Source organism: Porites lutea, chromosome 5 (assembly GCF_958299795.1).
Source record: "Porites lutea chromosome 5, jaPorLute2.1, whole genome shotgun sequence".
NCBI lineage: Eukaryota > Metazoa > Cnidaria > Anthozoa > Scleractinia > Poritidae > Porites > Porites lutea.
In genome coordinates, this window is record NC_133205.1 from 29,725,265 (window position 1) to 29,747,973 (window position 22,709).

The following is a 22,709-nucleotide window of genomic DNA, read 5'->3' on the forward strand; positions in this document are numbered from 1 at the left end:
TTTTCGTTTGTTTATTACAATTATTTAGTTTATTAGTAGTCTTGGCGGGGGACTTAAGTCGTGCCTGGCTTTTTTAGGTTAGGTTTTTTCTGGCCCCCCTGGCACGGCTTACTCTATTTGACGTTTTCATTTCTATTTTGTACTAGTTGTTTGCCTTTTCTTTAATTAAGTGGCGTTATGGCGTTACCGCACAGGCCATAATCCAATATTCTCAGTGATTTGCTGCATTTGTGTTTATATTTATATAGGTTAGTGCAGAATAGGTGAGATAAATACAGGAAACGCAAGGTTCCATGCACAGTTTCAGCTCGATTTACACAGCTTTGATCAAAACATTCTCAGTTTCGAGAATAGTTTATTCTAAACCATACGAAAAGATTAAATTAGAAGCTGAATTTTTCGCTATTTCTCGTTCACTTTTTACATTCAGTTCATTTTATTTGCCGGAAAGTAAGCCTTAGAAATTAAAAGGACGTTTGATCGATTCACGCTCGCGCATTCTAGTCTTTTTTGAAACTTTATAACGCAAGGACATCTGTGAGCAGGGAATAAGTCAGCACAGAATATGATTGTCGGCGAATTCATGTAATTGTCCATCAATCTGCTAGTGATAAGCTAGCCGTTGTTCACTCGTTTTCCTTGTTTGGGGCTGAGTCTTATTCCGGTCAAAGAGAGAGAAAGAGTGTCTGGCAAGGTTTCCAATATAAATCAAAGATTTGTGAACTCGTGTCTGGCAAACCTCCAAGTGTTTATATATACACAGTTTAACGCACCTTATAACCTCCTATGCGCTTAACGAGTCTCTTTTGGCCCATAACGTTCAAAACAACTGCTCCACAGAATGCCACTGCGTAACGCAAAAGAGTATCGAAGTATGACTGCACCATAAATGTCACAAAATCTACCTGAGCGGTCCCTTCGGAATTTTCTGTCTTTACGTCATCCTAACCATTTCGTACTTGCGGGCGCAAACAATAGAAACGTCATCATTACCTACCGATTCCTCGCGGCCCTTGTTCGAGCAAATCGAGATTTTTTCTAGTATACTGACTGTATATTTGAGCTGTAAGTACTGTCCTTAATATACGCGCGAGTTACGAGGGTGCCTCCTCGGGATTTCCCCTCTGGGCGAAATCCCTGCGGGGGCAATGACTGTATATTTCAACTGTAAGTACTTTCCTTAATATACGCGCGAGTTACTAGAATGCTTCCTCGGGATTTCGCCTTCTGGGCGAAATCCCTGCGGGGGCAATGACTGTATATTTCAACTGTAAGTACTTTCCTTAATATACGCGCGAGTTACTAGAATGCTTCCTCGGGATTTCGCCTTCTGGGCGAAATCCCTGCGGGGGCAATTAGTCAAGAAAAATAGCTTGAAACTTAGTTACTCTAAAATATGGGCGAAACCATAGGTTGCCCAAGTTCACTATGAGAGCAACATCATTTTTGACATACTACTTAGCTACAACCAGTTGCAGAAGTACTTGAGACACTGTACCGTATTTAGGCATAAATGGCCTGTTGTGCTTGTGATCCCCCCTCCAAAGTTGCTAGCAATACAAGACCATGCTCAAAACTTGGAGGAACAACTTTGAATGGGAGGTCAGTATTTTATCTCACAAACCTGTGACCAGGAGCGATTTGAACCGAGAAAGGTCGTTTTTTCGTGGGAGTGTCAACATTTTTGCAACTAGTTGTTGTAAGTAATTTTTCATTCAACATTTGTCATTTTGACACGAGAAACGATTTTTCTGGAAGGGGGCGGGGTAGTGAACGGACCCAGGACTGCAAATCTGCTCGGAGACCCAGGAAGTAAGAAACACACAAGTTAAGTGAGGTTAGACGATTTTAATTTAAATCCTTTCACAATCGTAGATTACAGAGAAAAAATCCGCTTTTCCTCATAAATCCATATATTTCGAAGGCTATACAACAGTGCCGACGCTCATATTTCGAGCTTGGGCTTCCTGTGTTATACAATTATGCGTTAATTTTTAACTTAACCTTATACTAATATTTCTTTCTCTAAACGTCAAAACTAGCAAACAAATTGAAAAAATCTGCACTGGCTAACTTGCAAGGTAAAACACATCCAAAGACTCGTTACATTGATTCGTTGTCCGTCTTAAATTATAAGATAATACAGGGCCGCAGCCAAACTTTAAGCATTGATGAGAAAAGTACTACGATCGCCGAAGGCGCGAGCTGCAAGACAGGGCGGATAAAGGTTGGGCGATGAAACGAGCGCTCCGCTCTTCATTTAATGTGTGATGCGGAGTAGGACTGGCACGAGCGCTCTTTCCGCGCTTCCGGTGCGCTTGAAGGCCGGCGAAAATTTCGTTTTTGCAAACCGGAAATCCTATTTTGTTTCTGTAATTTCAGGCTACAATGTTAAATAGATAAATTTGTTTCATAACAATATCAATAAACAGTTTCATATGTTTGTGTCTGTTTGCCTATAAGTCAAACTTGTTGATCGTATAATGCCAAAATTTGAGTTTAATTTGAAAGTGTTGAATACCTCCTCCTTCCACTAAATATCACCTAATCGTCTTTCGCCGTTTCGTTTGCAAAAGCTTAACACTTCTTAACCTCAGTTTTTACATATGTTAAAGGGGGATAAATTTTATACAACATAACAAAAAATTAGATTGATATATTTTGATATAGTGGCGTTGTACTGCTTCAAACTTTGCTTCTCGGATTCAACGCGCCATGGCGATTCGCGCAATTGCGTCGCAAATCCGGCAACTGCGTGTAAACAAAACTTATTGAGGTTAGTTGTAAGGTTTTTTCTCTACTTTTCTCTCGAGAACAAAACAAAGTAAACAGTAAAAACAGAGGGGAAACTAATTTTGAAGTTCCGGAGAAACAGAAAGACGTATGAGATGTTTAGTGAAAATAAAGGGAAGCGTGATGTTGATTTTAATTAAGCATAATTAACCCTGCACGAGTTGCACGCATTTATAAAATACACGTCATGTAGCTATGAAACGCCATCTGCTGTCTTTCAATACTTTTGCCATGGTTGAGGTTTTGCTTCGCGTTGTAGACAGTTTTTAGTTTCTTTTGGAAGAACATCGATAATAGCGAGTAACAGAAGGGAAATATATAAATTAGTACGGAAGCCGGTCATGGAAGAAGCCAGAGAAACCATTTTAAAGAGATGCTTGTCAACGCCGACGAAACCTCCCGCAAAAAAATTTGCGGCATTCGCCTCGCAGCGTAACAGCTCAAACAACACAGAAGAACACAAACAAAAAAACATTTCAAGCCATAATTCAGTGACAGCAGAATCTAATGGAGAAAACACGTTACAAGCCGTGACCGAAGTCGACTCGACCAGGCGACATTCCCAAGCAGAGTCACCAAAAGGTACCCGAGTAGAAACATTTTCTTCGTATCTGGAATTTAGTACCGGTATTGAACTATGTGAGAGTGAATTGCTATTATACTCCCTATTAGTCGTCGCTTTTCCAGGTAACAGCTTTAGAGCTAGGTATCACGAAAAATACCTCAACATCTCAACTACAATTGAGAATGTCTTTCATGTGCACTTTAGCAGCACTGCGATCGCTAATTATCTGTATCGTGCCAACAATAACTTAACGAGAGACTTGGGAAAAGTCAATGGCATATTGAGGTGGAGGTATTATCGAGAGGAAATTGAGAGGATCGTCACAACCAATTCATCGACTCTTCAAGCTTTAATCTCCTCGCGTGACGCTATCATGGATTCAGTGACTGAGTTACGTAAACATTTAGCACAAGAATGTTCAAGGAAAGGGAACCGTCCAGCTGAAGAAGGTATGAATAGTGACACAGAAGAAGATACTGTCTTCGAGACAAGATTTGTTGAAAATTTCGATCTGTCCCAATTTCCAAACTGGAAGCAGTGTTTTAATGAGGAAAAAAATACAAGTCATTTGTTTTATTTTGGTGGGAAATCCATTGGCTACTCCCAAATTGAAATTATAATTGACTCCAACAAAGTTTGGACAATTCGCCACGAGGGAATGGAAAAAAAAGTCAACTTAGATTGGGCAGATGTTTCACCGCAAGTAAATTCAATTCAAGATTTAGTTAAGCTTTTAGTCACCATTCAGTCCCTGAGAGTATGCTCAGGTTGCCCATTTGAACAGTTTCAGACGATAGTACCAAAGGGAATGTTTGAGCCTGTTTATTACACCCGAAATGGGGAACCTGCTGCCTTTGTTGAAACCAGTCCATCTCAGCATCATAAAAAAATCATACGGTCAACAAGCTGTCTTGTTTTCATCCCCTATGACGAGGCTTTACACTCAAGTGACATATGTGCAGCTTGTGAACACAGTAAGCACTACTTAAGAACTCTAAAGTCAAGGCTTAATTCACATAGTCATCAATCTCAAAATAATGAAAACTCCAAATTCACACGTTTTGACTATCTTAGTAAAGAAGAGGTGCTCCAGTTGCTTCGAGAGAGAACGATTGAGATGAGGAGTCTACAGGAAAAAATCAAACAACTTGAAAAGTGCAGAGAAAAAATGGTGGAGGTAGGGGGAGATACTGATTGTAACTTAAGGGCGATGTTTGAAAAACTAAATGAAGCTTTAAAAAGCAGAAGGGGCAAACAGATTTCAAAGTGTAAATGGAAGGAATGCTCAGAACCAAAGGATGATGCAAAAGGTTGGGTTGAAGCAGACCAACTATACCTTCACGTGAGAGCTCATATAGAACAGGTAGATGAAAATATTGCACCAATTAACCGGATCTATAAATGTCATTGGGACAAATGCTATAAAACGTTTGGAAAGAAAGCTCTTCTGGAGACACACTTGAGGGATCATACAGGCTATTCAAGTGATCAATTTTTTGGTGTGTTGTTATGTGATCAGGCTAAGGCTTTGACTGTTCCAAAACGGCAAATGAGATGGCACCCCCTCATTATAAAGTGGTGTCTGAGAATGTATTCAAAATCTCATGCAGCATATGAAGATCTAAGAGACTCAGGCTTTTTAAAGCTTCCAAGTGGTCGCTTACTTTCTGACTACAAGAACTTTTCATCACCTCGCTCTGGGTGGCAGACTTCAACATTGTGGGAAATGAAGGAGAAATTTGACAAAACAAAAATTGGAAAGAGAGGCCAGCTTGGAGGCCTCTTGTTTGATGAAGTGAAAATTAAAGAGGGTCTTGTCTTTGATCCATCAACATTTGAACTGGTAGGATTTGTTGATTTGGATGATGATGAAACTGACCTACCTTTAGTTGGTCAACTAAAGGAAACTGATTGTAACCCTCAAAATAAACTGGCAACACATGTTCTTCAGTTTTACTTCAAGAGCCTGTTCGGAAAGTTTGAATTTCCATGTGCATTTTTTCTAACAAGAGGGGTTAGTTCCCAAAAACTAAACAGAATTTTTTGGCAGGGAGTGAGTATGTTACATGGTTTCCAATTCACCATAATGCTTGCATGTTGCGATGGAGCCCCAGAGAACAGGGCATTCATGAACATGAATGGAACTAATCCTTCTAAGAGCAAGTGCTATAACCCCTTTTCAAAAAAACCATTATTTTTTATCTCTGATCCTCCACATCTTCTGAAAAAACTAAGAAACAATATTTACAGTAGTGGTTTTAAAATTCAGAATCCCCGCTTTACCCGGGTTTTGCAAAGAAATGGCAAATACATATTATGGGAGCATATTTACTCCGTGTATCAGAGGGACAGAAGAAGAAGATTATATGCTACCGATTTAAGAAGTGCACATGTTCATCTGGATAATTTAAGTAAGATGAGGGTTAAGCTTGCTGTGCAGACCTTATCAAGGAAAGTTCAGCGAGATATGGCTGCACATGAGAACAATGAAACATACGAAACACAAGAATTCATATGTATGTGTGCCACACTCTGGGATGTATTCAATGACAGCATGCCTCTTCAATCAATAACAGATCCCCGAATTGCAAAATTAAATCAAGTACTGAATTATTTTAAAACCTGGAAACAACAACTGAGCCAGATATTTCAGAGAAGAGCAGATGTTTCAGACCATTTTATTACTTGGCAAACAATGTTTGATCTTGAGGTAAGACTAACATTACCCACTAACTAATTAACCTACAAAAGTAGAGCCTAAAGATTGTTGCATGTGCGAAATTTTACTTGCATGCTTACAAAAAAAATGAATAGAGGATGTCACATGGCCGTGCAGGGATACAAAATTACTCTTTGAGTGTTGAAAAGTACAAAAATGTATTTGTGCAAACGGGTGAAAATAATATTAAAATTCAATGTGAAAAGAGAACTGTGGTGTCTCTTTGCAGCCTTTATTCTATCTATAATAATTATAAACACCATTTAAATACCAAACCATTTCACGAAAATATTTTCACGTGGAGAAAATGGTATGATTTATTTATGTAACCATAGAAATGGTGACATTTTCACATTTCAAAATGATGTGTTGTTTTTAGGTGTCAAGATATCATGTTTAAATTGCATCAAAGCTCACCTGGTATTTCACTAGCTGTTCATGTAATGAAAATAGAATAGCTTTATTAGTGAATAAATCACACTGGAGAGGACCAATCAAATTGTAAGTATCACCAGTGATTACAAAATGGTTGTAACAAGTTCCAAAAACTAATGGTCACTTCATATTCATACATACCTTCAGGTATCCATAGATGGCCTTAAAGAGCTTGTTGCCTACATTAACACTGATGAGTTCAAAGCTGAGTATGGAAGTTTGTACATAATTCCAAAGAGACTAAATCAAGATATTGTTGAATCTTTTTTTTCATCACAACGACAAATGTGTGGGGGTACAAGAAACATGACAGCCTTTACCTATGGCTACAATGTAAATGGCATTGTTGCTTATAGATCTTCGAAGCTTATTAAGAACAAGCAGACAAATGTCTATGAAGTGGAGGAATGTGTGCATCTTGCAGAATCAAACCAGCATCTCCCAAGGAGATCGGATGGCCACACTAACATAGACGTAACTTGGACTGTTGATCTTTAATAGATTTAAATAATAATATTAAAATCAAATGCAAAATTTTTTATTACAGTGTTAAATTTGAATGTTGCAAAAAATATATCCTAAAAAGGTGTTACACTGTTTTTTTTGCAGAGGTTCTCACAAGAACATGTAATTTCAAGAGAAAACTTGAGTTTACTATTATTGCATCTTAGAGCAAAAGTTTTATACAAGATATTGAACTCAGAGGAAAAAGTTAACATTGATCCAGCTTTCCTTGAGCTCTTGCTGAATTGACACTTTGCTTTCATTTATGAATAATAATTAGTTTACTATGTTTCCCAGGGTTGGCCACGCAATGTTCCCTCAAGGGAGTATACTCAATGAATCTTTATAATATTATAAATAGATGTAAGGCATACTGATCCATAAAGAAATGAGCAAGATAACGATTTGAATGAACAATGAATGGAGTTATGGAAAGTGATATCACAAGACCTAAAAATTGGGGGAAATGTACATGTTTATAAAAAAGGTTGATTAAATATGCTTCTTTTGCTAGTGGGATCTACCCTGTGCCAAGCTCTCTGATAGTACTTGTAGGGAATTCGTGACGGACAATAGGATGCATGTGATGTGAGAAAGGGGACATAAGCACCTCACTCCAATCAACCAATCAAAAATACCCCCAAGGCATATTTCACATCAGTTTTCACCATCTCTGCACAGTACTATGTTAGAGCTGGGAACTGGATAGGTGGTAGCCTATTCCAGGCTCTGAGACAGTCGGGTCCGCTGAATTGAGAAAGTGCAAAAACGAAAATAAAACGGGAGTAAACTGGGGAGAGAAGGGCCAGCGTACTTCTCTCCCTTTCTTTTTCCTTTTTCCTGCCCTGCCAACTTTTTGTGTACCTTTTTCTTTCGCGTCTTCCCCATTATCTGAGAGCCTAGAACAGGCTAGATAGGTGGGAAAGCTGACCCTTTGTTATACTGGTATCAAGTTAAAAAATAATCTTTGGCTTCAGTTACTTGAACTCTCAGCTGCTTTGTTGGTCTTGAGCTGTGTTGGAGAAAAAAAATAAAATATTGAATATTTAAGAAGTCTCAGTACCATTTTAAAGAAAGATTGTGACATAGAGGTGAGAGAGAAATATAAGTTGAATTGATAACTTTGACTATTACCTGACCATTTACCTGTCTTATCTACATGTATCTGTATGACTATCTAAGCTATCTGCAATGTAACTATTTACAGACAGTCAGCCTGTCTATCTGTCTATTGCTCTACCTGTCTACCTTTTCAGGGTACTTGATAATAAATTCTTCATTTCCCGCCAGAAGAACATCCACTTGCCGCGTTTTTTTCTTGCCATCCAGTGCGGGTTTTCCAAGGGCTGACAACAATCTACTCAGTTCCTTCCCTGACAAATGTATGAGGATGTCTTTTTTGCCAGGTTGGTTACAGATTTCTTTCAAACAGTTGGTAACAATTTCGGGGGACTCGAAATTCCTGCGCAGTTTCAAAACAATTTCAGGCGGACTTTTAGAAAGAGGTGATACCACATTTTTATTTTGCTGCCCTCTCACACCACTGCTCTTGCCAATCTTGCCTCTAAGTTCTTCCCTTAACGCCACGCTTCCTTTTTGTGGTTTTAAAGCAAATTTATCCCTAGCTACCTGCTGTTTGGACTTCACGAACATTATGCAAACCTTCTGCAAAACAAATACTGCTACTGGTTTTGAAAACCCTTCACCGATTAGCGTAACCCAATCTTTTCTTAATTGCTGGTCTCTAGACAAGTGTTGCAAACAGTTTGTTACCACTTTCTCTTTCTCAACAACAAATTGGCTCTTACATAGCAAATTGTCCACAACAACATGCAATGACAAAAAAAATTCTCCAACTTCTTGTCTTGGTATAAATCTGAAACGCCCATCTTGTTGTTTCTCGTCCTTTCCGAGCTTTGATAATAACTCCAAAGCCACTGACTTGTCAACTTCGCACCAGGTATCATCACCACTTGATTTTTTTATTCGTAACTTATCTTCCGTACTGCTCTTAATAATATCCCGGGCCCGCTTTACTGCCCAACCCGCGTGATCCTTGACCGCGTCAATCTCCATAATATCATCAACAGCTTCCTGGGCAGCTGGTCGCGATGTGTTTCCTTGCTTGAAAACAGATCCAGTAGTAGACCAGAAATGCTGGAGTATATGTTGGTATACATCGTCAGAAGCAACACGTTTTGCGACACCAGCATGCAATAGGATATCTTCCCACGCTTTACTAGCTGGATTTGTTTTGCTGCGACGTTCTGTAAAATTCCTTTCAAGTTCAATTGCACGCAGATGCTTATTTTGTTTCGAAGATCGAAGGCCAAAACACTGCTCAAACAAACCAGCCACTGATGCTACAAACTCAACAAATTTAACCTCGTCAACTTTGCTAAGGACCGAGGCAATTGCCCGCTCTTGTTCCACAAAATTGGTCTGACTATCTGCCAACCTATCTAAAACTAGCTTAAGCGACGAAACACTGACATTTGTCGACAGAAAACTATCCTTACCACTTAGTGACGGCTCAGAAATTGCCTCAATCTCGTCAAAACTGAACTGCTCGTCTGTCGTATCATCAATGAATAACCTCTCCAATTCTTCAAAATCAATATCATATTCCGTACTTGCCGCCATTTTGATCGGCAACTCAGAATTTGACCCCAGTCCACTGCATCACACCTTTTTGCTCGGACGCGCTCGTTTCATCGCCCTACCTTTATCCGCCCTGCTGCAAGAGGTATCTGGGAGCGTGCCTTCAAAAAAATTGAAATATGAAAGTTCTAAAACGCTGTTTTTAGCATTTTCTAAAGATTTTTCTCCAGAAACATCAATCTCGTTCAATTGGGGATCATCACAATGAAACGTAAATTTTGGGTTAAAATCTAAACGATGCTTCTTTCTAACTGCGGCACTGTAATAACCCCCTTTCCTCCTCTTTCACAGCATCACCCGTTCCTTCCCCATCTGCCTCGGAGGCTACCTTTTTCATATCTCTAAGCTCTATTTCATTGTCTGTTTGGGTAGCACGGTCCTTGTTGTCAAAACTAGCAAACAAATTCGAAGACCCTGTACGAGCGATAGCCAAATGTTCAGTGCTAATGACCGTTCGATGAACGGTACTTGTAATACATTTTTATCGTAAATTCACCACCAAAAAAAATGAACAAAACCGCAAAGAGTACCATGAGAAATTCTTTCTTTTTTAAAAAATAACACAAGAATATTTTCAGCCTAAATTTGGCAGAAAAATAAGAATATTCAGCCTGAGACGGAAAAACAACTTTCTTATACTGTATAAAAAAAGAGTGCAACCAAGCAGTGCTGCCTGGCATACTCTGATGCACCTGAATTTCTCGGCACTTGACAGTTCACATTTTGACCAATTCTCAGCTCAACCAGAGACGCTATCTTTAGCATTTTTTAAAGAAGATATTTCTCCAGAAAAATCAATCTCGTTCAACTGGGGATTGCTTTTCCAATTAAAGTGTTTTTTTTTTTCATTTTCGGGTTAAAATCAAGACAAGGTCTCTTTCTAACTACGGCCCTGGGGCTGTTAATTACTTTGCCTCCTCGTTCACAACTTCAAGCTCTATTTCACTCTCTGTTTGGGTGGCACGATCTTGAGAAGGAGGAGGACTTTGGTCAGAAGAAGAACCTAGAAACCCTTTACCCAATAACCCTGTCAGTCCTCCAACAACATATAAAAGTGCCGTTTTCAATATTTCACCTGTCGTTTCTTTTCCATAAAATGACTGCCCTGCTAAGACCGTTAGAGAAACAACAAGACAGAGCCCAAGGAAGCTAGCGATACTGACGCAAAAACTACGACAAAAACTTTTTTGACTTGCGCTGCAAATCAAATGAATCGTGCAGAACAAGGTAACGATAACAAAGCAGGCCACTGCTAAAACAGTTAGACCCCAAGTCGGATTGATCATTATGCCAACTATCAACCAGATCACGTGATAAGTAATTATGTTTGCACTCGTCATAAAGATAGCTCTTCTATAAAAAGACGTTTTCCTGCTGTCTCCGCAAAAAGCGCAGCAACGCTTTGGAAAGCACTGCACTAAGCAAACAGCAACCCCTTCACAAATTATTAATACAATGGGAATATAAATTTCCTCGTGATCCCACAAGGCATCGCTAATATAAATTGTGACTGAGATCTCTGTCATCACAAGCAGATGACATATGTATTTTGCAGGACGCATAAATGGATCCTCTATTGTATAACATTCAAAAAACCTCTCATTACAGCAGCAGCAGCAATCATATTTACATAATATGCTAGTTGGTCCTTGTACTTGTGCTCTATCCTGTTCTTGTGCTCTATCCTGTTCTGGTACTCTATCCTGTTCTGGTGCTCTATACCGTTGTCTCTTTGCACAGCGTTTAAATTTATCTTTTTTCTTTGGATCGTTTCCGAAAAAAGCCAAAGAAAAGAAGCCTAGTATTGGACCAATTAATAAAACAGAGAAGAGAGAACAATAAAGAATTGCTCTGATGTAATAGCTAACTCCTGTAGCATCTATGCTTGGTTGGTGTCCCTGTATGACACACTCAGCTGTGTTCAACGTTGGATCTTGAATCCCGGGACTGATCGCCAGATCTTGCAACTATATATAGAGCAGAAAAAACTAATATATCTCGCAACACAATCGACAGGTTAGAAGAATAAGTAAACCTTTAGAAGCGGATGCCCAGTAGTGCCAAATGAGGAATGGGGAGAGGAAGGAATAGAGTATGTATGAGGATAGTTGAGGGTAGTTATTCCAAATTAATATCTCAGCCTTGTATTTAATCAAAATAGGGGAAGGGGGTGCAGGCACGAAATGTCCTGTCTTCAATGTAACTGTAGCACTAGCTGTCATTATATAGCAATTAATGAATGAGGCTGAGTAGGATATGAAGAATTTAGCAGATCGAGGAGGGTGTTATCCACAGAGGCCGAAGGCCGAGATGGATAACACCCTCCGAGATCTGCTTAATTCTTCATATCCTACGAAAGTCGGATTCATTAATTGCTTTATTATTCCTTCAAAATAATTCCTAGTTTAAAAAAATAGCTAAAACATGCTTACCTGCATCGATGTTAAGTTTATCTTCGATAGTGTACGTTTAGGTTTGTCCAGCTCCGCAAATATTCTCCTAATAGCAGATGTCGCCCTCCGAGTTGTCTTCTTGCTGTTTTTGCTATGTTTTAAGCCATTATTTCGCCTAGTTCCATCTGTAGTTCTTACTCTTGAAACGAGTGAAATGTCCGCCACTTTAGTTTTCCCAACGAAAACAACTCAACCTCGTTCCCAGGTCTTCTGGGTTAACGGTGCATTAACCTGTAGAAGGCTGCATTTTTGACGTCATTTCCTCGTTAAACACAAAATTCTTCCAAATTTGGTCATCAGTAAGTGGTTATGGTGAATTATGCGTGTGCTTTTAGCCAATCAGAATTGGGGAAATATTTTGAATGAATAATAATGTGTATATATATATACGTGTATCTATGGCAACGCACCCGAATACCTTAAGGATCTAATAAAAGTTAAGAGTACCACTGGATATAATCTTAGATCGGACGCGGAGATGTTACTCGAGGATTATAGTGCACGATCAAAGAAGACTCTTGGAGACAGGACCTTCAAAGTAGCCGCCCGTAGAATCTGGAACATTTTACCGAAGGACATTAGAAAACGGGACAACTATTATACTTTTAAGAAACAGCTAAAGACTTATTATTTTAAACTTGCATCCAATTTTTAACTATACATAGATGTATATTAATTTTTACTCTCTTTTTTATCAATTTTTAATAAAACATATAACATTTCTTTTAGTTATAATTATTGTAAGTAATAGGTTAAGTACTAAATAATTAAATTAGGTGTCATTTACAGATATATTCATGTTTAATTCGATAATTAATATATATATATATATTGTTTTTAGTTAGCTTTAATAGTTTGTAATGCGCATTTGATCATTTGATATATGTTAATTTGCGCAATACCAAATAATAAATGTTATTATTAATATTATTTTTGACATATTTTTAATAGTAAAAGCACTTTGTAATAATTACCTTTTACCAAAAAGAAAGAAAAAACATTTGCTTTGTAACGAAGCTGTGCATTTATGATCAACTGATTTAAAAACGAGGTTAGCTCTTAGCGAGTTAGTTTCTTCGCGGTTAAAGGCCAATAAATGGAAATACTACGTAGAAGCAGCAAAAACAATACATGTATGTGTTTTGCAGTATGTATTTCTAACTGATTTTGTGAAAACAAACCTAACGAAAATTGCAGTCATTTGAGTGAAAAGGAGTCAAAAGGCAGGTTTCTTGAGCCCGAGAAGCTCCAAAATCATAGTAAAGAAGAAAGAGGAAAGGAGAAAAAGAAAGAGCGGGGAGAAGGAAAGGAGGACAAGAGAAAAAAGCAATGGTTACACTCTTAGTTTTTATAATAGCTACTTGGAGATAGCTTTTGGCCGAAAAAAACTGTTGGCACATTTTGAAAGGTTCGCAGAATTCTGCCAGTCTTTCAAAGTGTGCCATTTCGAAGTGGCAAAGGCCATTTGGCATCAATACTGCTCATTTTGTAGGAACCTCTAGTTGGATTTTTGAAAACGTTATCACCAAATGGACCTTTTGCGTCCAACAGTTTTCTTCGGCCAAAAGCTATCTTCAAAGTAGCTATTACAAAAACTAAGAGTGCGACCATTGTTTTTTTTCTTCTCGTCCTTTCCTTCTCCTCGCTCTTTTTTTCTCCTTTCCTCTTCCTTCGTTACCGTGATTTTGGAGCTTATTAGGCTTAAGAAACCTGCCATTTGAAGATGTGTATAGATAAACACTTGGAGAGTTTGCCAGACACGAGTTCACAAATCTTTCATTGGAAACCTTGCCAGACACTGACTTTCTCTCTCTTTGACCGGAATAAGACTCAGCCCCAAACAAGCAAGACGAGTGAACAACGGCTAGCTTCTCACTAGCAGAACGATGGACGATTACAGAAATTCGCCGACAATCAAATTCTGTGCTGACTTATTCCCTGCTCACAGACGTCCTTCCGCTATAAAGTTTAAAATGAGACGTAAAGTGCGCGAGTGTGAATTGATCAAACGTCCTTTTAATTTCTAAGGCTTACTTTCCGGCAAATAAAATGAACTGAATGTAAAAAGTGAACAAGAAATAGCGAAAAATTCAACTTCTAATTAAATCTTTTCTTGTGGTTTAGAATAAACTATTCCGACTCGAAACTGAGAATGTTTTGATCAAAGCTGTGTAAATCGACCTGAAACTGTGCATGGGACCTTGCGTTTCCTGTATTTATCTCACCTATTGTATGGAATATGTGTGAAAATCTTCCTTATGAATCGGTATATTTCAAAGGGCTACACAACGAGCAAGAATGCTATTGACCGGCAATAAACAGAGCGGGAGCAGCTGTAGTGTCAACTATTGCTAGTTATTATTATTATTAATTAGTACCATCAGATTAAATTTCAGTCACTCAGAAAAGCCCTTTTCAGGGGAAAACTCTCAACAGTGATTTATATTGTACTATAAAGAAGCTACTTACTTCAGCTAATGTCCTGGTAAGCATTTCATCAATGATCTTTTTTCTCCCTTCACTTCTTTCTGAAACATTGCAACAAAACTGGGGAATATGTACGATGAGTTCCTGAGTCCGAGGAGTGACAAGAATGGAACCAAGAGATAAAAATTCAAGAACAGGAGCAGGAACAGAGACAAATAGACAAGACATACTCCATGTGTACAAAGCTGGTTTAGAAGTGCTTGTTTTATGGGACCCAAACACACTAACAAGTACACGGACTGAAGCCGGCTTTGACCTTCCAGGGTACAGGGCATGTGAGATATTGAAATTGTTTTCAGCCTTTGCCAAACTCTTGTACACTTGTCCATAGCTGTGACTGCACCATGTTGTATCGACACAGGTATTGATGATGTCAGCATTGGAATTGAGATTCTGTTCACCAAAACTGATGATGGCATGAAGGAAAAGGAAGATAATAACTCCTTTTACATTTAGAGGACACATGGCTGGTGAACATAAAACATACATAACTTGGTAATTCCTACAACAAAAGACAAAAATCAATCATTATTATCACTTGCACATCAGAAGCATAAAACCCTGTGCATTCAATGATAATTTTATTACAAACTTCTACCGCGAGAACTTAATATACATTCTTTGTTGGACTTTGTAGGAGTTTTGCTGGGTTAACTCTGATTGAGAAAGCTATGTTTATATCAATTTTACAAGGTCAAAAACTAGATATTAAGCACATCTGTCATCATATTAACCAGAACCTGGCTGTGCCATCTTTAAGCTTGACTTTTTTATGCATGGAACAGGTGGCAATTAGTTCAACTGATGTCGAAAACTCCAAGGCTGTTCTCTATCAGCTCCCAGTCAACAATCCCTGGTACCAAATGTTTGCCCTCGCGCAACCACAGGTGGCCCAAGCGTTATATGAGAGTTTGTACGGGAAAAATAGCGTTTGAAACTTAGATGAAATAAATGAAGTAAAAGCGATAAAAGTTCTCAATTAAGTGTAAATATTGTTACCTAGAGTCGTTGTCTTTGCTTTTACGAAGTTTCAGCGCGATTTGAGTACTTTTACATCATCTGACCTGACAGTGTAATAATAAGAGACTCTTACAGGCTTGTATTAAACACCCATGCACTCAGGATTTGAGTAGTTCACCTACTGGTATATATATATATATATATATATATATATATATATATATTTATTTATATAGACCAGTAGGTGAACTACTCAAATCCTGAGTACATGGGTGTTCAATACAAGCCTGTTTCGTAGGCCACCGAAAAGGTGACCCACTCTTCAGTTAAACTCCATTATAACACTGAAGCGTCAGGGTCTACATCAAGAAAAGTAATCGCGTGATAAAAACGGTTACATATAACGTTTGAAATTTAAATTTTTAAGAAATTTTAGAATGAAAAGCGCGCGCTTGCTCTCAATCGCCTACAACTCTTATACGAAACCTAAGTCACACAAAAGCTCGCGCTACAATCTCTGGCTTTCACATGTTCAATTGTACCTTAGGATGAACTTGCGTCGATGTCTGCATGTAGAGACAAGTTCGTTGCGCTTGTTCAGTGTTGCCATGTGAGGCCTACAGATTAAAAAGAACTTCTCTGTTGTACATAGATTGCAACGTTTTGTGAGGTTGGTGTAAGATTTTGCTTTGGCGAGTATTTTCCACGTGATATTGAATATTGAATTCCTTATTTGCCTCCTATTTATATATATATATATATATATACCTTCAATTTTTCTTGTGTTATAGTGTAATGTGTAATTAACATGTAGGAGGGTCTGAATTAGGGTACCTCGATAACACTAAACACTTTATGTTTTGGCTCTCTAACATGAAACAGTTAAATTTTGGGCATTTTAATACTGACAGTAAAAAATTCACTCTGACAGTAATTTTTTTTCCAGAACAAAACAAAAACAAGAACAGCTCCAAATTTAAGGCCAACATTATTTGGTTTTTAGTAAATCAAGGAGTTTTCGGCAATTCTCCGACAATTCCCGATTATATCAGAAGATTTCCAAAGACTACCGAAGATTCCCAAAAACTGGCAAAGATTTCCAAAGATTACTGAAGATGTCTGAAGACTGCTGAAGATTACCAAGGAGATATCGAAAATTTTCGACTTTATATTTGTCGTTAATTTCCCATGTGAAAGATATATTTATAACATAGCACGCGTGCTTGCCCTATATAAGTCCTATTGAGCCGCTATGAACAAAATCTTTATTTACGCACGCCCGTGCGTAAATAAGATGACGTAAGCATTTTTTTTTTACCTGGCTGCAGAGTTGTCGTCTTTTAAGCTGCAGTGCAGTTTTCCTTCTCTTTAAAATATGGAAGAAACCAGCGAGGAACTGCCCAATTTTTCTATCGGCATTGACCTTTTAGGTCCTGATCCAACAAGCAACAAAAATAGAGCCGAATTAAAAAAACTCGCATGTTGCGCGTTTCGCAAATTTTTCGGAAGACCAGCTGCAGCAAATTTTGGCCGAAAGACATTCACTGGGAACAGAACAGATACCAACTGGTCATCAACAACATTAAGAGGTTAAATTTCTGTTTTTATTGTTGCTTTTAAATTTGTTATGCACTTTTGTTATCTCCGGACAATCCGACTGAAGCAGGAAGATTTCTCTCGCAATAACAACACAAATTACACAAGAAGACATAAATTTATTACTCACAAAAACAACTGCTGCTAGGTCTTCTCAAGAAGCCGCAATGACCAGCCAATGTTTGTAAGTGAATATGAGTTTAAAGAAGGATGACAGTCGTCTTCGCTAAAAACATGTTTTCTGGATTTCGCCGACCAAAACGTAAACATCTTTTCAGCAAATCCAAAGCATACTCCACGACTTCTTACGAACATGTTAGTATTTTAACTTTAGGTGAACTTTAAGACTCTTTTACCTTTGTTTCTGCTTAGTTTCCATTGATCGTTAACGAATAAAGAAGCAAATTTTCTTTCTCAGTTTTACAGAAAAGCTACAGAAAGAATATTTTCATTCAAACTAGATGATTGTGGTGTGTTCGTAATTAGCCAATAGAACCGTTTGTTATTGTGTAGCGTGTTACGAGAATTTTGTAGTTCATCAAAAAGCAAGCATTTTTGTCAGCTATGTTATAAAAGAATTTGCTCATGCTTTTAGCTGTGCGTATATCGAGTTATGGATGCACTTGGGAAGTTTGGAGAGCACTCAAGAAGCTAGAGTTGCACTCGGCTATCGCCTCGTGCAACCCTTACGCATCTTTCGTGCTCTCCAAACTTCCCGCGTGCATCCATAACTCGATATACGCACGCTAAGCATGAACAAATTCTTAAATTTACGCACGCCCGTGCGTAAATAAGATGACGTGAGCATTTTTCTTACCTGGCTGCAAAGTTGTCGTCTTTCAAGCTGTAGTGCACTTTTCCTTCTCTTTAAAATATGGAAGAAACCAGCGAAGTACTGCCCAATTTTTCTATCGACATTGACCTTTTAGGTCCTGATCCAACAAGCAGCAAAAATAAAGCCGAATTAAAAAAAAGTCGCAAGTTGCGCGCTGTTCGCAAATTTGTCGAAGACCAGCTGCAGCAAATTTTGGCCGAAAGACATTCACTGGGAACAGAACAGACACCAACTGGTCATCAACAACACTTAAAGGCAAAATTTCCGTTTTTATTGTTGTTTTTAAATTTGTTGCGCACTTTGTTATCTCTGGACAATCCGACTGAAGCAGGAAAATTTATATCGCAATAACAACACAAATTACACAAGAAGACATAAATTTATTACTCACAAAAACAACTGCTGCCAGGTCTTCTCAAGAAGCTGTAATGACCAGCCAATGTTCGTAAATGAATATAAGTTTAAAGAAGGATGACAGTCGTCTTCGCTGACATGTTTTCTGGATTTCGCCGAGCAAAACGTAAACATCTTTTCAGCAAATCCAAACCATACTCCACGACTTCTTATGAACATGTTAGTTTTAACTTTAGGTGAACTTTAAGACTCTTTTACCTTTGTTTCTGCTTAGTTTCCATTGATCGTTAACGAATAAAGAAGCAAATTTTCTTTCTCACTTTTACAGAAAGAATATCTTCATTCAAACTAGACGATTGTGGCGTGTTCGTAATCAGCCAATAGAACCGTTTGTTATTGTGTCGCGCGTTACGAGAATTTTGCAGTTAATCAAAAAGCAAGCACTATTGTGGGCTATGTTATAAAAGAATTTGCTCATGCTTTTAGCTGTGCGTATATCGAGTTATGGATGCACTTGGGAAGTTTGGAGAGCACTCAAGAAGCTAGAGTTGCACTCGGCTATCGCCTCGTGCAACCCTTACGCATCTTTCGTGCTCTCCAAACTTCCCGCGTGCATCCATAACTCAATATACGCACGCTAAGCATGAACAAATTCTTAATTTGTACAGATGCGATTTTTTTCATGAAAAACCCATTCACACACTCAACACTATTTTCTCCGGAAACAGGAAACATTAAAATAATTGGCCAACTTAACAACAACCCTAAAAATTATGGCTAAATAACACTAAAAAGACTCTTAATTACGTAGGACAGTACATGCCATGCCTAAGTAATTGGACAGTATGCACCATTGTGCATGTGCACTTTCTTATAAGTGAACATTTTTTCACTTCTAGTAAAAAACTCTCAATATACCTTGCATGCATTTAAATTTTTAAAAAAGCTTCAAATATCACACATTTTGTTATAATAATTACCATTAATTGATAACAGAACCTCGTGTTGTTCATTTCCCTCTGTAATCATACTCTTCATTAAACAAATTGGAGGCCTGCCTTGCGGTCTTTGGATTTTGTTGATCATTTCAGCCTGTCAGTTGTATGATTACAGACTGAAATAGGACTCCTCTCAGTCGTATTACCACTATTAATCCAGATTCCACTTACAATAATTACTCAATAATTTATTACTCATACTATTGTGCCATGATTATTAATTTTTATCATATAGACACGAGTGTTTTACTGGAAAATATACCACTCGTAAAATTCATAAAAACTACATCCAAGACACGAGTGGTTTAGTTACCATAATCTCACGCGTGAGTTTATCGATGACGTAATTTCGGTCATTTCCCTCTATCATTTTATCGATGTCTTTTTGTCTATATAATAAAAAGAACATTACACGGCGGCTTGAAGATATGAATTTTATTTTCTCGTGGCAAAAACAATGTTTTACTCACTCGCTGCGCTCGTTTGTAAAATATTGTTTTGCCACTCGAAACTAAAATTCATATCTTTGCGCCACCGTGTAATATCCTATATATGAGAATTTTAAGAGTCTTGCATAATAACACCTCAGGGAGGCTAGGCCTGCATATTTCTCAGAGGGTCTTTATCCACCTCAGCCTTTGGCCTTGGTGGATAACACCCTCCTTGATGTGCAGAATTCTTCATATCCTACTCAGCCTCATTCAATAATAATATGGCTTTATTATTCATTCAATTAAATTCCAAGTTTAAAAACAAGCGAAAACAGGCTTTCCTCAGTTGATGTTAAGCTCATATCGATAGTGCATCTTCACTGGGAAGTTTAGGAGATTAGGGCTTTTGCAGGTCTTGATTTTTATTGTAATTTATTAATTTTTATTTGAAGTTTTCATTTTACAGAGTACACTTAAAGTAAAAAGGAAAAACAAGCAAACAAACAAAACAAAACAAAAAAAGAAAAACTATTACGGCAGACAACATCTAAAAGTACTTATCTTAATATTTATGTACAATATGTAATTGTTAATGAGATCACATTATATTGATTAACTTTTCCCACTTACTAAGATGTTTATTTAATGTGCCTCTTTTCCTGGCAATGTTGTAAACATGCCTAGTCTTAGCAATGAACCTCTTTATAAGGGAGAGCATACCCTTTTGACATTTTTGTGAATAAATATAGTACTTCCCAAGCAATAAAATGTGATTAACAAGAAGGAAATCATCTCCAACATCAAATTTACCGAAGATTATATCCTCTTCTTTTAAATTCTCAACAATAATATTGTTGTCTCTTAGCCAGGACAAAACAGAGGATATTTTGCAGGAAAAAAGTAAATGCTCGATGGATTCGACCTCAGTTTGGCAGAAAGCACATTTTTCTGATTCAGCCATATCAAAATGAAAGAGTTTCTCATTTGTAAATATGATACGGTTTAATATTTTGAACTGAAATTCCCTAAGTTTTGTTTCTATATGTTGTGTGAAAAAATAATAAGTAAACTCTTTTCCAGTCAATAGCTAAATGATACTTTGCGGATAGCTTCTCTTTAGAGGTAGGTGTGGTTTGTTTTTTTGCCTGAAAAGACCGATAGATGTGCTTTGAAAAAGCGTCAAGAATTGGAATTAAGATATCATTTATCAAAATAGCTGGTGTATTCAGCAGAGGAGAAAGCACTGGTGCAATATTAGCTGTTCGAATTTTGCAGGCCTTGATGCAAATATAATTCAAATAGCAGATGTCATGCGACGAGTTGTCTTCTTGCTGTTCTTGCCATGGTTTTAGGCAATAGTTTGCTGTGAAACTAGTAAAATGTTCTGCCATTACAAATTTCGCCATTACTAACTTCAAAAACAACTTAAACTTGCCTTCAGGTTTTCTCGGTTAACGGTTCAATAATCTGCATTAACTTTGCTGCACTTTTGACGTCATCAGTTCAATATGGCAAAATTCTTCCAAATTTGGTCAACTGAGTAGCTGGTTATGATGAATTATGCGTGTGATTTTAGCCAATCAGAAATGGAGAAATATTTTGAATGAATTAAATAGAAAGGTTTATATGACAAACACAAAGAAAAGCAAGAGGTAGACAAGAAAAAGAGTGAAGAATGAAGAGGGAGAATGTGGTCCTCTCTTCCCATCTCTTTTTCCTTCTCTTTATTTTTTTCCTTGCTTACTCTTCTTTTTCCTTATCCTTACTACAAACTGAGTGTCTGGAACAGGCTACATGAGCAAAATGGGATGATAATTGCCACCATTATCTCTTGATTGACTTTGCTTGATTAACACTCGACAAACAGAAATTAGACCTTTTAAACCTGTACATGTAGGTTTTATTTTTCAAATTCAGACCATGTGATGGTCTGTGATGTTCTCAAAAGAATTTGGCTTTTTGCCTTTTCATTAGTTATGCACACATTAGCATGTGGAAGCCACGTTTGAAAGAATTACAGTTACCTGGAGCAACATCACATGGTCTGGAATGGGTAAACAAAACATACTGCATGCCAGTCTATACTTACTTCTTTGTTCAGAAGACTACATTTGACCATTAAAGAACCTTGTTTCTTGCTTTGGGATAGTGTAAAATTAAAGTTTATAGAAGTCCAAATATTGAAAATCAAACTGAGAAACCTTGCTCAAATGATGGAGTTTGTTCGATGAAGATACTGACACTTAAATTGCTTGATCACTGCAGTGGAAAGCCGTTTATTAATTCATTAATATCGGTTCATTGACCAGGTGTACTGTTCTGATGTTACTCCTACCTGAGTTAATGATCGAAAGCTCAAAATACACCTAGTGAATGACAAATGCGGAAGATTTTAAAAAGGGAGTACACTTATCAAAAGAAAAGGTCAATTAAGGAACTGTCTATTGAAAATTTCCCCTGAGATTTTATTTCCTCTCTTTTAATACTGCTGCCGATTATCTGAACATGACGGTGTCCAACAAGCTTTGAACACTGTACACAAATGAATTTAACGTCTTTTAGTTAATTATTATTTATCAGCTACTTTATTTTCCTACCTACGTACACTTGTGTAAATATCTTATATAGTGTGAAATAAAGAATTGAATTGAATTGAAATTCAATTGAATTGATCCGGCTGAGCCCTTGCCAAGAGCTGAAATTGCTAAATTGGCTAAACTATATTGTAATCTTCATGGTTAGGTCGGTTAGATAAATTACTACTTGCAGAGATATATTGTCTGAACTTACCTTAATGTGTTTGAATCAGAAGCAAGAGGGTTATATGCTTCCCAATGGTCTATACTTTACATAGTCTGCTACACAGCCGTTTTTAGTGTCGTCACGCAACGCTCCTCCTCCTGTACATGTGGAGACTA

At 37.6% G+C, this 22,709-nt stretch overlaps 2 protein-coding genes across 2 annotated transcripts; one reads left to right on the forward strand and one right to left on the reverse strand.

Annotated features, from left to right (window-relative positions):
- The first annotated feature begins 3,039 nt into the window (after positions 1–3,039).
- On the forward strand, positions 3,040–7,890 carry LOC140937321 (uncharacterized). The gene is made up of 2 exons (XM_073386866.1): positions 3,040–6,068; positions 6,660–7,890. The coding sequence occupies exons 1-2, from the start codon at positions 3,135–3,137 to the stop codon at positions 7,008–7,010; spliced, it is 3,285 nt and encodes a 1,094-aa protein (XP_073242967.1). The 5' UTR covers positions 3,040–3,134; the 3' UTR covers positions 7,011–7,890.
- A 2,034-nt stretch (positions 7,891–9,924) lies between these two features.
- LOC140938205 (uncharacterized) lies at positions 9,925–22,637 on the reverse strand. The gene is made up of 5 exons (XM_073387722.1): positions 22,582–22,637; positions 14,600–15,119; positions 11,308–11,644; positions 10,587–10,782; positions 9,925–10,069 (listed from the first exon to the last, which is right to left on the reverse strand). Exons 2-5 carry the CDS (start codon positions 15,104–15,106, stop codon positions 9,925–9,927), a joined length of 1,185 nt encoding a protein of 394 aa, XP_073243823.1. The 5' UTR covers positions 15,107–15,119; positions 22,582–22,637.
- Between the last annotated feature and the right edge of the window lie 72 nt (positions 22,638–22,709).